Here is a 17,917-nt window from a genome sequence, read left to right on the forward strand (position 1 = left end):
AATGTAGTATATACAACAAAGCGTTGAATGTATAGATTAACGTTTACTATATAGTAAATTAAAAGCATTTAGCATATGGGAATTTTACTACAGATTACTATAGTAAATTCAAAAGTACACTACAGCAATTTTCATGTGTAAAACAAATAAAATGTTAATAAAATACATACAAAACAAAAATATTAAAATGTCATGTTTAATTATATAAATATAAACATTAAAATGAATGTTAATAAAACATCTATATAATGTTTTAAATATTATTCTGTAATCATATATATAACAATATTTAGTTTTAAAAACACTATGATTTACAGTAGTAAAATTCCTAAATACTATAAAGTATACTACAATAATTTTCTCATGTGTAATTCAATATACAAATAAATACTGTATGTATTAATATTCATGAAATAAAATAGAATAGAAATATATATTACAGGCTGGCATCTGCCCAGTACAGCCTCTGATCGTCATAGTCAAGCGTCAGACCGTTTGGCCAAACCAGACTGGTGTTGACAATCTCTGTCCTAAAGTTTCCTCCCAGTGTGGCACGTTCAATCTTAGCACTGCTTCCCCAATCGGTCCAGTACATGTACCTGAGCACAAACATACAGAGACATGCATAAAAACAACGGATGAGATGAGAAAATAAACTCACAGAGACTCACCCTCGACATGGATCCAGCATTATGGCTCTGGGTCTGGGGACATGAGCTACGATTGTCCGTTGAGATCCATCCACGGCCATTGAGCTAATGGTCTGATTTATATAATCGCTGTAATAGATCCGCTTATTGATCCAGTCATACGCAATACCGTGAGGAGCTCCTAAATCTTCACAGAGAAGAGGAAAATATTTAGAAACAAAGATATTTAACAACATGATAGAAAATAAACTGTAGTTCAGGCTGAAGACGATTCAAAGGTGGGGGCTCATGTTTAAGAGTTTCCCTCTGTCTATGTGTCCGTCCAAATATTTTAACCAAGTAAATCACCGAACAGATACAAACTATGTATGTAGTTGTGATAAGCCGCTAACCTGAAGCCACCTCTGTGGCAGGGGAGGTCGGTGAGGCCAAAGTAATGAAGCTGATCTTGCTCTGGCCCGCTCCAGAGCTCTGAGTGAAATAGATCCTGCCGTCCAAACGGTCAAAATCCAGAGCCACTGAAGTGCGCGCCACGTTGACCACAGGAAAGGGCAGTGAGTGGTCCTCTGGATCCAACCGAAGGGAGCGCACCGTGCTTTCTGTGGTATATATAAGGTAGTCATCTCGAGATACCACACAACTGCTGCCATCTGCGGCCAGATTCCCAAACGAGCAGGCGCACTTCCGGGTCTGAGTTGCGGGGATGGCAAAGCAAAGATGAGCGCAGCCTCCGTTCGACTCCAAACAGGGATTGCCGTTAAGCTCGTGGGCTAAACTCGGCTGCATCCTTCGGTCGAAGATGGTGACGTCTCTCAGCAAGTTGATGTTGTCTCTGATCACCACTGGCTGTTCCGACACTCCCGGCTGTTTGCTAGCTTGGAAAACTTTCTTCAAGTTCCTGTCCACCCAGATCACATTACCCTCAAACACAGTGATGCCATACGGAGTCGGATAGCGACTCCCAAACCGCACCACTTCTGTCTCGCCCCCTTCTGGCCGAACCCGTGCGATCATGTCCAGCGAATCATCCACCCAATAGATGTATCCGTCATGGTGGTCCAGAGCCAGACCCCGGGGGGTAACGATGCCAGAGGACACCAGCACCGTCCGGTTTGTTCCATCTAGAAAGGCACGCTCGATTTTAGGGGTCTGTCCATAGTCAGCCCAGAAGAGGTATCTGTTTTTGGGGTCCACCACAATGTGACGGGGCATGTCCACTTGGGTCTTGAGAAGTACGCGACGGAAGGTGGTGTTCAGTCGAATGACTTCGATGTACGTCTCGGTGAAGAAGGCATTTGTGAAATAAAGGTTTCCTGTTGAAAGGAAATAATAAGTAGTAGTCACCGAAAATTACTGACGTTTGCCAACTCAGGATGTTTGTTTTTAACTGTTGGTCTGTGCAAAAGTGGACATCTCTGACCATTATGTTTCTTTATATTTAGTTTCCATAAAAAAATTCTATTGAATTCAAACTATTTTGTCAAATAATGATCAAATATATATATAAATATCTTCTCACCTGCGGCCCAGTCCACAGCAATGCCCCGAATCCCATTTCGTCCGATCCCAGAGGTGACGATGCTCTGAAGCCCTGAGCCGTCGGGTTTGATCCTACTGATTCCGTTCTGAGACGCTACAGTGCTGCTGAAGTCACACCAATAAATGAAACCAGAAGCCATGTGCACATCTACATGAAGAGCGTTACGACCTGCGGGACACACAAAAACACATGCATGTAAAGTTTGCACATAGTGAACAAAAGTTAAGTTTCTTTTACTTCACATATTTCTTTATATTGTAATTAATACATAGCTGCAAATTCACACATCTGTCTACAGTATAAAATTGCAGGTTACTTCGCATGTATCTTTATATGTGTTGTAGTCAAATGACATTAAACTGACATTTCCAACAAAAATGTCCCTGACAGCTCAACTTGAAAAACATTATTATAGACGGTTTCAGCGGCAACAACATAAACAGATGTTACGCGGCACAAACTTAACTTGCGGTAGACCTCCACAAAGAATAAATAACTTGAGTAGTTATAATTGAATTGAATACAATTGATATACAATAAAATATGAATGTAAAATGTATATATATAAATTAATATAAAATATATATTTTTATTATAACCAAACACAGACCGGAAGTGAACTTTGGGCCAGGCGCATGCGTCTGTTGAATCGTCTTTAAGCTTATGCAAATTGTGCTAATGTAAGGAGACTTTCTAAATATTTTCTGATATACTTGATTTTTGTAATTGGCGGTTGAAGACCCACCTCTCCCTGCTATGGGCACCATGGACTCTGAGTGATCATCTCCCTCCAGACTGAAGCCTTTGATAGCAGTCAACATTGAGATGACTACATATGACTGATACGGAGCGCAAGTTCTGTTATCAGCGTTAAGTTTGAAGCCCGTTGCGCAGGCGCAGCTGAACATGCCGGCGGGACGAGGAAGACACAACTGCTCACACAAGCCCACGTTATTACTGCAGCCGTTAGATGAACCTGCTGATGCTACAACACAAACACAGAATGAGATCAAGAGTTTGAGAAAATGGTACAAAGATTATATTATAGCTTTGACATGATCGTTTTTTGTAATTCTGTAATTCTATCATTTTGATTGGTCAGTCGCAACATTTTGAGGTTGGTTTTATTCACCAAACTGGTACCAAGCCACATGTAAAACAGTTATGTAGGTGCATATATGTTTAATGAGCTAATACATATTTCGTGTCCAATTATTTGCAAATTATTTGGTAACAAGCCAAGAAATGTTACACGGCAATTTCCATTTTAGGGTGAACTATCCCTACCCCAAAATACATCAATTCAATTGCGTACCCTAAACTACAAATTGAACTTTAAGCACAAAAGTGCATGATTCTGATAAATATCTATCTATGCGTGATCTGTTGTGGTATTTCTGAGTCTAATATTAAAAGTCCTCTGCTCTCGCGGTCACCTCCCGCTGAAAGCGCTCACACAATAGAAGCCGTTCACGGCTCAGAGAATGAACGTGTGCCCAACAAAGATTCTTCTCTCTATAAAGCCGAGTGTCCCCCTGAGGCGGAGAGTAACTAATTGGTAAACTGATATCCTATTGAAAGTCATTCAGCCCGCTCTTGTAATTGTTACATGGACATCAAGGTTACGACGACTTACAGAATGACCACCCTGAGCCCATCGTCAAATAAATCAAAGAGAAATGGTACAAAGAAGGCACACAATGGCTGTAGACCGTATTCAAAGTCCTTACTTATATTCTTTTATTGTAATGTACTCACAGTCTCTGTAGTGCACCTTAAGAACTCTAAGACCGGCCACGTTGTCCCGCATCACGACCCGGTTGAGTCCCGTGGCTTTGTCGACACGCTCGATCACCTCAAAATCTCGATCCGTGAAATACAGGTGGGAGTCGTACACGGCCACGCCCCACGGGTGAGACAACCCGTTAACCATAGTGATGCGGTTTGATCCGTCTGGGTCGCCACGCTCAATCTAAAACAACAAATAATTTTAAAAATCAAACATAAATTAACTTAAATTACTAAAATAATATTTCTAAAGAAAAACTTTCAGTTTCAGATTAAAACATCTTGAATTAAACTCATTCTTATTTTTTCTGGGTTCAGGAAAAAAACTCACAATATTTTGATGCTGCTCATCTTAAATTTGCCGAAATGGGCAGATAAATTGGACTAACTTTAACATAAATTGTATACAATTATTTAAACTACAGTTCCTAAATGATCGAGTAAAACTGGTTCGTACCACACCGGTTCCAGTGACGGACCAGTAGAGTTTGTTCTCTTTGATGTCTATAGTAATAAACTCTACATGTTCAAGATTATGGGTGAAGAGAATCATCGGATTGGATCCATCCATATCTGCTGACGCAACCTTGGCCGGTATCCCGCTCTCTGTTCCCTGATCAGTCCAATACAGCTTTCTGAAACAAACACGGCACATCACTGAACAGCAACAGATACGGTTTCCGAAACCACAGAACTCCACACAACACCATCTACTGACTTTACTGTGTGTGTTCATAATATAATACAGCTTTTGATTTGAGATATTCCTTGTCTCCATAAGAAGATTTACAATCTTAGTGAAGAAACTGACAAAATAAAGAGGTTTTAATTGATTTATCAAGTCAAGCGCTCTTACCCTCGGGCCGGGTCCACAGCGATGCCCATTGGAGCTCCTGCACCAGTGGGTGAGCCGTTGTTAGTTATGAGAGTTTTTCTGTACTGAAATTCACCTTTTAGTTTCAGAACCTATAGCAAATCCAACAGAAAAAAGGAAAAGTATGTTCAATTAAAGACTTGCTAGTTTTGCTTTGGCATAACCTATGGCACATGTATAGAAGCACATCTACGCTCCAAACATGTTTACATTTTTAACTTAGAGTACAAATCTACACCATAAATTATCACTTAAAGACAAATTACATTTATAGAAAAACACAAACACTAATGTATGATGTCATCAATTGTGGGTGGAGCCCACCACCAGGCATGATCAATCAACTCATGATAAAAAACATGATCCTTCATATTAAACACAGACGGAAAACTACGAGATTTTACAGACCTCTATAGACTGTGAGGAAGGGTTTGTGTAGTACAGATTCTGTGTCATCCAATCCAGAGCCAACCCCACTGGAGAACCCAAGATGGCTGCCGGGGCGAACTCGGTTCGGTTCGTACCATCCGACCTCACCCGATGAATCTCACCCTGCACGGAAAAAACAAGAAGCACTGTCGATAAATAACTGAAATTCTCCAAAACCTGTGTCCATTTCATTGTCTTTATAATTCACCGGATTTTCCACCCAGTAGATCATCTGCTCAGCATCATCAAAGTCAACATCGTATCCGTTCCGAAGCCCGGCAAGCGGTACCATGGCGTCGTTGCTCTTGTCATTGGGATTCAGCGAGATACCGTAAATGATGCTGTCTCGCACCACCACCAGAAACGGATCCTCAACTGCAAAATCATTGCTCACATATTATACACACCCTGTTATTCATAAACATTGTAAAAATGAATCATGTTTCTCAGCCTCGGGTGGCACACACAAAGTCCGTAGCGAGTAGATATTATTATTTTCTTTTTATTTAACCAGGACGTGGTTACACTTGGTTTATTTTATTGATACGTCTGCGCTGTCGACTTTGATAACAGCCCACCGGCTCTGTTTGTCTGGATCAATTGTTTAAGTCTCATGGAAGAATGCACTTGACGTCTCCAACAAAGAGTGAAACCTGAGCGGGGAAGAGAGTTTGCTCTGAAGAGAACGTCAAGAACTGCTTCTAAAGAGCGCTCTCGGGCGAAACTGTCAGCTGAGCTCTGACCTCGTACGAGAGTAACTGTTTGCCCTCAAGTCATCAAGATTACTTTAGAAATAGATTCCTGTTGACAAGTTATAATTCACCTCAAATCTCAATCCAGTTTAACAGAAGACTGAGATTGAATGGAAAAAGACACAGACGTGTATATTTTGGAAGTAGTTTAATAACTGTAAACCCATTTCTGTATGAGATCTCGTCTCAATAGATGGCACAACATTCGAAGGTCAAAGGTGGTTTTCAGTGTGCAGGTGTATGTTTTACCTCTTACACAGGTGAAGAGGTCAGCAGCGAGGGTCCATCCAGATGGACAGGCGCAGGAATAGAAGCGGGGACCAATCGCTGACAGGAGACAGATGTGGGTACAAGGACTCAGGTGAGGGTCACAGGGGTTATAACCTGCAGAAAGAACAAAAGTCAGAAGACACTTTGCATTCAAGTAAAATTTGATCATACCTTTATTAGATTATACAGTGAAGAGACAACAGAAAATCATATGGGGTCAGAGCGAGAGGAGCCATAGTTGCCCAAATCGCTCTGAAATTCTTTATAATCGTACAATGAAAGGAATGTGTTGTAAATGAAGGTGTGGACATTGAGGACACTGGTTTGTACCTGCAGGTTGTCTGGCAGGATGAACCGCCACCAGGCCCATGGGCTGAGGCACATTATACAGCATCACCGTCTGGTTCTGACCGTGCCACTTGTTGGCCCGGATCACGCGGTTGATGAATCTGTCAGTCCAATACACAAAATCCTCAAAAATCGTAATTGCGTGGGGATGTTGCAGCACCTTTTCATGGAAAAACAAAAGGGGGCTTATTAATAGTTGCATTTGTATTCTTTAAAAAACTAAAACATTTGTATAAAACATATTTAAAACTGAAGATTGGTGTATACAATTATTTTTGTAAATATTATTAAATAAACATTTGTGTATAAAATACATTTGCAAATATAAACAAATTTAAGATTTTGTGTATAAAATATATATTTATAAATATTTAAAAACAAAAAATTTGTGTGTAAAATATATTTCTAAATATAAATATAACCATAAAATAACCATTTGTATACAAAATATATTTGTTTATATGAAAAAAAATAACCATTGTATATAAAATGTATTTGCAAATATAAAACAATTAACATTGGTATATGAAGAACTATTTTTAATGATTTAAGCTAAACATTTGTATTGAATATATTTTTATAAATATTTAAAAACTAAGCATTGGTATTTAACATGTATTTGTAAATATAAACAAATAAACGTTTGTGCACAAAACATATTTGTAAATATTAAAAAATAAACATTTGTGTATAAAACATATCTGTAAATATAAAAGAATAAACATTTAGACAGGTCTACTGTTAATTATCATAAGTCTACCCCAACTGTTTGCTTTAGATTTAGTTTACACATTATGGAAAGAGGGCTGCCCTCCCTTTTTACCTATAACCGAAGACTGCAACATTCAATCAATAAAAGATTCAAACTGTCTCACCAAATCACTGGCCAACACTTGTCTCCGGTTCTTTCCATTATAATCGCAGTAGTCGATGAAGTCCAGGTAAGCATCAGCGAAATACAGGAGATTATTGGGATAGTCGATACTCAAACCTGTCGGCCAGTAAAGCTTGGTACTGATGATTGTGGTTCTTAATTTTCCATCCATACTGGCCCTTTCGATACGAGGATTTCTTCCCCAGTCCGTCCAGAACATCAGATGTGTGCTGAAATATTACACGTGCAGTTAAGATGTTAGGCAGTGTGTTTAATCTGTGATCACATGTAATATAAATATACTGAAGGTTTAGGCTTCACTAGTTAGATCAACCGGAACCAGGAACACTTCCAATAACAACTGATGCGTTTGTTGCATTAAAGAGTGCAGAACAGTCCTCTACCCTCAGCCAGTCTTGTCTCATTGTTCCAAGGTTACCAGAGCGGGCAGGACGCATGCCCAGACCTAACAAATGCTGTGATGATAATTAATGATAATCTTAATGATAAACAATTTGTTTATTTTGCCTTGTTGTGCAGCACTGTCGAGCTTGTGCAGAGGCTGCAACTTTTGCCAGAGGGGAACTGGAATCCCCTGGTCAGGCCTGGTTTCCCTCTGAGTTTTGGGTTCCTTGCCACCGTTTGCATACTGTTTGCCTGGCTGGGGGGGCTGCTAGAATTTTATAGTTTTATTTAATGAACACTGGATATAGAAATTTTTAGTCTGCCTGATATTTGACCTGTGTTTTGACTTGCATAACCTTTTATGTTTTGCTTATAGTCAATGTTTTCTTGTATAGCTGCTTTGTTACATGCTTTGGTACAGCTATATATTACAACAAAAGCTTTCTCTTTGCATCATATTAATCTACTGTACGGTTTAACCTCTGATTGTTCTCACTTATTTCTCGGGTCCAGTACCAGATCTCTGGGATTGGTCACGTTCTCACTGATCAACACCGCTCTGTGGGAACTGTCCAGTTTGGACACCTCGATGGTCTCCAGCACATAGTCGGTCCAGTACAGGTTTCTGCCGACCCAATCAACAGCGAGACTCTCTGTCACAGTAACGCCACTGTCAAAGATCTGAAAGGTTAGAAGAATTGCTGAGAGGATGATGGGAAAATCAAATGTCTTTGTCACAAAAGCTTGTAGTCTTTTCTGCATTAATGACTGAATTTAAGGGTTTATAGTAAACAACACATTGGTTAAAACCACATATAATATTATTCATCATTATTTCTGTAATCTGGCATGTTTGAGTGAAACTGGATATGAAATGAGAAAGAATGTATATAGATTTATTTCATTGTGATAAATTGGTGGTGTATGCCAGAACAGAGGCGAAACCGTGTAGCGACTTCATTTTGGCCAAGGTTTACAAAGACAAAGCTTTCCTTCGGAATAACATCCTTGACGGAATATTTCACCACTACCAAAATTTCCCCATGTTTTACTCCCCCTCAAGGCATCCTAACTGAATATGTGTCACAAAGTGGCTTGGACAGAACCCAGATGCAGCCAGACGAAGGGTTAACGTAAAACTTTTATTAATGAAAAACCCACAATGGGGAAAAACATGCACGCAAACAAACACTTCCCACGAGGGGGACAACACAAAACAAGGATCTTAGAATAGAAATTAAATGTTCACAAAACTGAAACAGTGATACTACCGTGAGCGCAAGACATCAAGTGTTGATAACAAACACAAACAATGCACCAACACTGAACAAAGGGAAGCTGAGACTATATGAAGGGAGAGATTAACGAGGAGTAATTACATGAGGAGAGTGGTGACAGGTGATTGGAATGAAACCCTAACGAGAGTGAAACACAGCAGGTGATGGGAATGAGATCCTAACATGAAAATTATAGGAGATAGGAGGGTGGGGCTGAGAGACATAACAGGAAGACACTTAGCGCCAAGTAACAACATAAAGCCACGTGTCTCCACACATAACAGAAACCCGAAAAACATGGCAATGTCATGACTGGAGCTAGAAAGCTTGTGACAGGAAGGACAGAGTCCTAACAAATATGGTTTTATTCATGCAGAATAATGCAGTCGGCGTTATAATACCACATATCATTTGGCTTCCAAGCGTTAGAATGGGAGTGATCAGGTGTTGATTTTTTGAAGCTCCAAAAAGTGCATCCACTAAGCATTTACATTACATTTACATTTATTCATTTGGCAGACGCTTTTATCCAAAGCGACTTACAAGTAGTTTTATACAGTGGCACATTACTGCAGAGCAATCAGGGGTAAGGTGCCTTGCTCAAGGGCCCTTCAGTCATGACCTGCTGGCACTGAGATTAGAACCGGCAACCTTCTGATCACAAGCCCAACGCTCTAACCATTAGGCCACAGCTGACCCCTAAGCCTCTGGTTTACACGCATTCAAGAGATGACGGAAGCTAGACATCAACGTTAATAGCGCTGTCAATATGGATATTTCTCTTAAACAAATGCATGGATTTGCTTCAGAAAACCTGTGTTAAGACGATTGAATTGTGTCGAGCAGTTCTTTGATCGATGGATGAACTTTTTGGAGCTTCAAAAAATCCACACCAGTTCACTCCCATTCTACCGCATGGAAACAAAATGATACAAGGTATTATAACTCCGACTGCATTATTCTTCCAGAAGAGACACATATTCAGTTAGGATGCCTTGAGGGGGAGTAAAACATGGGGACATTTGTATTTGGTAGGGAAATATCTCTTTAACTAATTCTGCAAAATGTTTACATCAAGAAAGGGTTTGATTTCACATTGACCTAAAAACATTTTGGACACTTACCACAGTGCGGTCACTTCCATTCTTGTGAGCGCTCCATATTCTGTCCTGGGTGGTGTCTGACCAGTAAATACGATCTGTAACGGAGTCAAAATCCAAAGCCACGATGTTACGACCATCTCGAACCAGAGAGCGAATGACGTTTGGCTGCGAGGCGATGTCGTCCGATATGATCTGGTTCCGACTGGCCACTAAGAGCGACACCTCCCGGGATCCTACATTTAAGAAGATATATTTTTGATATTAATTATTGATATAACTTTTTAATGTATATAATATCACGTTTATTATTTCCATTTTTCTTAAATAACAACCACAACAACAACAAAATCACAGCAGGCCCGAAAATGAATCCAAACTTTCTTCATGTTTCAGCTGTAAGTTATAAAACTATGCAAGACATATCTGAGAGAGATCAAAAGAGAGTCCCGTTGAAAAGCAACATTGAGAAAGAAGAAAAGCTGTATCAGATGACAGTGTTTTTCCACTGGGAATGGGCTCTTGTCAGTCACCGAGCTCATGAACATGTCTTTGTTTGGAGATTACAACCTAACGACCCCAGAAAGAAAGTTTGTGACTGACACATATGTTATTTGTCTTATCTGTGGTAATCCGAGAGGACCCGGCTGAGACCAGCACAGCTCCGCTTCACTAATATCTGTCTTGCCAGAATCATCACAAAACCCAAATCACATCTTGTTTTATGGATCTTCTGGTTGTTACACAAAATGTGATGAAGATCCTTTCGTTATATTCATCCTTCAGTAAGACGTTTTTGTACGTATGTTTCCAGATAAAAATACTACTATAGTATACTTTCACATTTACCGTAGTAAACTACAGTGAAATTCAAAGATACTGTGGAGTTTATTTTAAAATAACCATAGTAAATATTAAAGTATACTACAGTATTTACTACAGCCGATACATTTACTATAGTTAACACTAAAGAATACTTTAGCATATATTAACAAATTGTACAAATCCTGTAATATGTTTTTTCTAACAATAATCTAATATATTAATATTTTTAATAATCTATCGATATAATCATTATTGTACATAAAGTATATTGTATATATGTATATCAATAAGTGTGAACACAAATTTAGAAAATCTATTATGTATTGTAAAATGAATGATTAAAATGTTCAGTTTAAAATGAACAAGATCATTCAAAAGGGATTTAAAATAAAACAAAACATACTCTTTTCCAGCACCTAAAAATGCGTTAATTTAACGACTTTAGAGTAAAAAAACAGCTGCAGCATTTTGGTACCGATGGCAGAACAGACAGAGATGACACACAAACCTGAAGCCTTGCATGTGCGCCCATCGGCCTCCAGCGTGTACCCATCCTGACAGTGACATCGGAAGGATCCTCTCTCATTGAAGCAGTGTTGACTGCACACACCTGGAGGATGACATTCATCGATGTCCTGGCATGTTTTTGAGTCGTTACTCAGCTGGTAGCCCATGGGACACGTGCACTGGGCACCGAAAGGACCCTGGATACAGCCGTGAGTACAGCCGGCATTGTTATCAGAACAGCTCTCTTGATCTGTGAGGATAAAATAAAGGCTGAGATGACACGTCAAAGGAAAGATCACATGAAAAACATGCATGAGGAGACGGATGGAAACATGCTAAGCACAATCCTCACACGGAAAATGGATGCTAATATGGCTCGGAGACATAGTTTAGAAAATCCTTGTGATATTTTAAGCCTTTTATTAATAACATCAAGTTGAATGAACACAATTATTTGTTTAAATACAGAATAAAAAATTTAAACAATCAAAATACAGTATATATAATATCACTCCATTGTTTCCTCATTCCTCAAAGTTGCTTTGGATAAAAGCGTCTGCTATATGTAAATAAATGTAGATAATTTCGACTGGGTCGCGCCGCATCCAGTGTAATGCGTTCTATTGTATTTTATCCCATCACGCCGCGTCTGGTAAAGACACGCTGTTGGACTTTGGAGCGAATCACTCACTGTTTTAGTGACCGACCATTTTGGTTCTCATACACGAGAAAAATATCTTGGAAATTGTATAGGCAAATAAAAAGGAAATGGCGGTCAAAACCAACATTTTTATAAAATATTTAAAATATGCTCAATATACAGCCCAGCCACAACACCCATGAATTCTGTTATTCTTGTTAAGGTTTAGCTACTTATGTTTATGCATACAAACTAAAATATCTACTGTAAGATAGCTCTACATTCTATATCCATGGGGGTCTATAATGCTAAACACAGACAACGATGTTGTGTTTCAGACAGTAATTGGACTGTTAGTGAGACAGAGGCGGGATAGATTAGTGCTCCATGCAGAGGATTGTGGGTGATTTAGGGCTTTAGCCTACCTGGTAAGGGTTCATCTGTAAACGGAAGGACACATGAAAGGGAAATCACAGATCACTTCAATGATAATTTTCAGATTAGACATGCATGATTCGACACAGGATCTTTTATAATAAACACGTACATTATATGCAGCAGAATCAACTGATCGAACGAAATGCCGCTTTCACACCAAACTACAAGCGTCCGGATCTGTCAAACAGCAGGTGTCAATGAGCTCTAGAGTTCATCAATGTTTTACTTGCATGGAAGACCGATTCACGTTATTCGAATCTCCTTTCCACAAGTTTGCATATATTCACGTCTTTGCATAGACTTTGTATGATGCAATTTACTCGCGCAAATCGCTTGTTTCGCGTTTGGTGTGAACACAGCATTACAGTTTCAATGTAAATAAACAGAAAAAAGAATTAAATTTAACGAAACGCTCCGATTTCAATTTCATTTCAAATGCTCCTGTAGAAAATAATGCACTTAACAATGAAAAGCTTTGGAGATCATAATTTTTAGCTACATTAACCAAATTCTCCTGTTGGTTTTCTTTTGTCCCCTATATGTTCATTGTAATTGCATTACAGTAAACATGTCAATCATAAATAAATTATATTGAAATCAATACATGCTGGCAGCAAATCTAAAAAATATCAATCTAAAAACATCATTTTCCTTGACTGAGATCAAACAAAAATGTGAAATACAAATTCATTTTGGGCTGTTTAGAACAACAATTGTCAAAATATTGTCCTTTAAATCTTCACCTGTTTTTATCCAAACAATCATTTCCGCTCACTAGATGTGCGACCATCGATAAGAATAACCACCGAAATAATGTGTTTACAGTCATTTCAAAATCTCTATAAAACAAACACGCAGAAGTCCAGACTTACTGCAGAGGGGGGATTCGTCCGCTCCATTGGGACAGTCTGGGGTGTTGTCGCACACCCTGGTGAGGTTAACACACACGCTGTGCCCGGGGCACTGCCACTGCCAGCTGGGACAGTGGAAGGGTGGCGTAGGACAGTCCCGCTCATCGCTCCCGTCTCGACAGTCATTATCACCGTCGCATATCCAGCCGCGGAACACACAGTTGCCGTTATCACACCGTAACTGAGAAGAGGGGCACGTGCGCGGCGGGCACGCGTGATGCTCGTCCGAAGCATCTTCACAGTCCGGGTGCCCGTCACATTCCCAGTTTGAGGGAATACAGCTGCCGTCTGACTGGCACTGGAACTCACTCTCGTGGTGACACATGCCCGGCGGTCTGGTGGCTGAAGGGGTCAAAGGTCATCTTAGTGTATTCTAAATCGTATTTCCTAAATCGTATTTCCTCAGGAAAGTGTTACACGCCAAAATCAAAATAAGAAATAAGCGAGAGTGCACCTTTAGAAACATGTTTACGGGTTTAGCTCATGTGCTGTTTCATACGAGAATGTAAAGTTTCATTCGTTTATACTTACGACATCCAGATTCATCGGAGCGATCATTACAGTCAAACACTCCGTCACACTTGTAATAAGAGTTGATGCACTGATGTCCGTTAGCACACTTAAACTCATAAGCTGTGCAGTTGTATACTGTTGGAGAAACACAAGAAACACTCAGACCGCCGCTAAACAAGACAAACACTTGACTTTAGCAATAACAGAATGATGTGAAGTCTTACCACAGCCCTGCTCGTCTGCGCCGTCCGCACAATCTCTGTCTCCATCACACACGTAACTGGGGTCAATGCAGCGATGGTCGGGACACTGGAACTGCCCGGGGTAACATGTAGAATCTGCAGATCAGAACGACAGGACATTTTAATGAAACAGAAAGACCTAATAACACAACTTTTGCACTAGTAACTTGACAGGCATCTCAGTCGTGTTTCTCCTCAAATCCCTTAAAAGACATGAAACACAGATGCTCAGTTTTTTATTCATAAGAAAGAGTTTTAAGTCATTGGACCTCAAAGCAACAGTTATGATTAGATGATAAAGAATGGAGGACAGGACATGAAACGGTTACTTTGTACATCATTGCAATGTTCATTAATTGTTTATTAAACATGTACGTGCCGTCTTCATTTATAGCGCAAAAATATTGTACCGCAGTCATTACACCCATGTATGATCGCACCGTGAGAGACATTCTTGAAATGTTTTCTAAAGCTCTGAAGTTGACACACGTGAGATACCTTGTGTCTTTATATACTGTGAGAAATGCAAAAAAGTCTTGTTTTTCCTCTCAATTTAATCTCTACAGTCTGCTTCAGTGTTTGTCATTGAAACTTGGGCCTCAACACACTTTTCAAGGGGTCTCAAGATGACGTCAAATAATTTAAATTAAGACTTGCATTCAAATCAAATATAAAGAAATAAAAAAGCAATTAGTAAATAATATTAAGTAATACTTGCTGTTTGTTTAGTTTTCTAACAAATGTAAATCATTCTATGTACGTATATAGATTGGGGGAATTTGGAATATTGTTGTTGACAAAGGACAAGACTTGAAGTCCTATGTGAAACAACAGCAATATTACAGAAATCACATTTTAATTTTCACCTAAGGGAAATAAAACGCTCAGTTATAACTTGCTTCAATTCAGTTGGATTTAAGTTTTATATACTGTATATTTCACTCCTTATGTAAGATCTCTTTCAGAGATATATTACATACCGCAGTTGCTCTCATCCGATCCGTCTCCGCAGTCATTATCTGTGTCACACAGCCATGTACGAGGGATACAGTGATGGTTGGCACAGCTGAACTGGTCCGCTTGGCAAGTGCCGGGAGTCCGTGTGGGACAGTCCCTCTCGTCGCTGCCATCGAAACAGTCATTATGCCCGTCACAGCGCCAGCTCCTGGGCACACAGCGCTGGTTGGCACACGTGAAGGCGGTGGGAGAGCATGTGTTATCTGTGAGGGGACACAAAGGAACAACTATCGGTTATATTTGGAATGCATTTGTCAGAGGCATTTCTCTAATGCATAAATTACGAAAGAATGTTCATATTTCGGTTTCTTTAACAATGGCATGAGAAGCATTACTGATAGCCCCGCAGTTGATCTCATCGCTGTTGTCGTGACAGTCGTCCACACCGTCGCACTGGTAGGTCTGAGGAACACACTTCCCGTTGGAGCAGGAGAAGGAGTTTGAGCCGCACTGGAGAGTCGGCGGCTCATTGGACGGATCGTCCACGCACGTCCGCTGATTGGCTTCCAGCTTCATGCCGTACGGACAGCCGCACACCCGTTGAGAATACGGTGCAGGGAAACAGAAGTGACTGCAGTCTCCATTCGGACTGATTTGCCGGCTGCAGAAATTAGATCCTGTCGGGGGCAAAAGAGGCAACGCAGCGTGACCATTCTGGGTTTTCTGGACTGATTCAGAGAAGGAAATGCCTTCTCGGCTTTCTTTAGATTGCTTGGCTAAAAACATTATCGAGCTGAGGTGTGCTGTTACTTTTCTAAGCAATCTGACCAGCAGTTTACCCGTGTCGACAAGAAACCGGCCTAAGAAATCCCACACTTGCAATGAAGGTTGAATCAGAGCCAGGGCTAAAAAGCCGACTTTCACAGATATGAGAGCTGTTTTGACTCAACTACCTAAGAATAGTTTTCAATTGCTAAATAAGGAGAAATAACTCTTAACATCGCAATAAAAAGAAACTCATTGCACCGAGAGTTAAGCAATGAATTAGTCTCTTACCGATTTGAGAATCAGCGTTGAAAGATTTGACATGCATGATGTGGCTGATCCCTCTGCGGATAACCACCATCTCCCCTCCGTCTGTTTTACGCACTCTCACGATTCCCCCCAGACGCCAGTCGGTGAAGTACACGTAACCTAGAGCAGATTCATTAAATCATCAGAGAAGAACAGCTGACATCGGAACCCTGATCTTTCAACACTCAAGTTTATTTAATGACTTTAATTTCACAGACCAGCCAACAAACCGTTGTTAAAGTGACATTATGATGGTGACAGACACTGATGGAAAAATGAATTCCTTTCTATCTATCGCTGATGGTAATACTCAAGGTCATCTCAATGTCGACTTGTATACTCAGAAAACTGCTTCACAGACAGATACATTTACAAACAGAACTAAAACATGTAGATAGATAAATAGAGTGATAAATGATAGACAGACAGAATCTATACATTTAACAAACAGAGCTAGAGATAGAATGAAAAATAGACAGAACATAGATAGACATAGAATATTAAATAATGACAGACAGAACGGTATTTGATAGGTAGAGAAAGATTGAACGTAGATATATAAACAGAATGATACATAATAGACAAACAGACAGCTAGATAGATTGATAGTTAGATAGACAGCTGTGGCGACTTTTTTAAACAGGTTTGCTGAGACCAGTGCTGAGGCCTTTGCTGTTTCATATGTTTCACTTGAAAAGATCCAAAATTATCTCCTATAAAAAGACCCTTAAAGTAAAATTTATTTTAACAAGTAATTAAGTCTGCGCGTTACATTGTCGTTAATTTTTTTTTTGCCATCGAAAATTGACACACCAAGCCAGAACGGTTGCAGGTCTTTGAGCAACAGATAGTGGCGTTTCCTGCTTATTGAATCAAGTAAGTCAATGATTCAAATCGGGTATACGCGGGTATATATATGTATATAATATATACAGTGTAAATCACCCGCATGCCAGCAAATTCATAAGAACGTGCGACAATCCTGACGATAGCAATAGAGCGGAGGCGGCAAAGCTGCTGTGAATCCGCTTGCCCTGAAGCTTTCGTACAAGGCTACTGTAATTTTACTTCCTTATTCCCCGACATTTCGTGTAAGCTTTGAATAACATCTCAAATGGAAAAGTTTCAATTTGTAAGCATATGAATTAGTTAGTCGGCAAACTCATTCTCGCAAAAGGCCTAAAAAGTTGGCCTAAAAGTTACTAAATCAAAAGACAGACTTGCGTAAGTTAGAAACACTGTTTTGTGTGCACACTTGCGTGTGTGCAGACCAGAGAGGCACACGGCAGAATGAATATAGCGAAAACATTGTTATGGGAAGTTTTCTCCCCCTTGCTTGGGCCCCAAGTGCACATGGGCCCCTGGGCCTACGCCCATAATGCCTAGTGGATAATCCGGCCCCGCACACAGGCAGATAAATAAATAGAATGATTAATGACAGACAGACAGGTAGAAAGATAGACAGAACGTAGATAAATAGAATATTAAATAGACAACAATTAA

General features: G+C 39.9%; 1 protein-coding gene across 1 annotated transcript in view; it reads right to left on the reverse strand.

The window, feature by feature from the left end:
• Positions 1 to 17,917, reverse strand: part of lrp2a (low density lipoprotein receptor-related protein 2a) — a 68,209-nt gene that overhangs the window by 28,378 nt on the left and 21,914 nt on the right. Inside the window, exons 20-42 of the mRNA XM_079465033.1 lie at positions 16,397 to 16,534; positions 15,736 to 16,017; positions 15,364 to 15,603; positions 14,366 to 14,479; positions 14,160 to 14,276; positions 13,590 to 13,970; positions 12,705 to 12,719; positions 11,641 to 11,889; positions 10,332 to 10,543; positions 8,427 to 8,611; positions 7,527 to 7,755; positions 6,634 to 6,811; positions 6,283 to 6,417; positions 5,490 to 5,656; positions 5,261 to 5,404; positions 4,835 to 4,944; positions 4,436 to 4,613; positions 3,949 to 4,162; positions 2,936 to 3,175; positions 2,170 to 2,358; positions 1,043 to 1,963; positions 672 to 837; positions 441 to 599 (exon numbers count right to left, since the gene is read on the reverse strand). Of these exons, the coding sequence (XP_079321159.1) occupies positions 441 to 599; positions 672 to 837; positions 1,043 to 1,963; positions 2,170 to 2,358; positions 2,936 to 3,175; positions 3,949 to 4,162; positions 4,436 to 4,613; positions 4,835 to 4,944; positions 5,261 to 5,404; positions 5,490 to 5,656; positions 6,283 to 6,417; positions 6,634 to 6,811; positions 7,527 to 7,755; positions 8,427 to 8,611; positions 10,332 to 10,543; positions 11,641 to 11,889; positions 12,705 to 12,719; positions 13,590 to 13,970; positions 14,160 to 14,276; positions 14,366 to 14,479; positions 15,364 to 15,603; positions 15,736 to 16,017; positions 16,397 to 16,534 (4,963 nt within the window). The remainder of the gene's footprint in view (positions 1 to 440; positions 600 to 671; positions 838 to 1,042; positions 1,964 to 2,169; positions 2,359 to 2,935; positions 3,176 to 3,948; positions 4,163 to 4,435; positions 4,614 to 4,834; positions 4,945 to 5,260; positions 5,405 to 5,489; positions 5,657 to 6,282; positions 6,418 to 6,633; positions 6,812 to 7,526; positions 7,756 to 8,426; positions 8,612 to 10,331; positions 10,544 to 11,640; positions 11,890 to 12,704; positions 12,720 to 13,589; positions 13,971 to 14,159; positions 14,277 to 14,365; positions 14,480 to 15,363; positions 15,604 to 15,735; positions 16,018 to 16,396; positions 16,535 to 17,917) is intronic.

This window comes from Barbatula barbatula, assembly GCF_947034865.1.
Source record: "Barbatula barbatula genome assembly, chromosome: 9".
Lineage (NCBI taxonomy): Eukaryota > Metazoa > Chordata > Actinopteri > Cypriniformes > Nemacheilidae > Barbatula > Barbatula barbatula.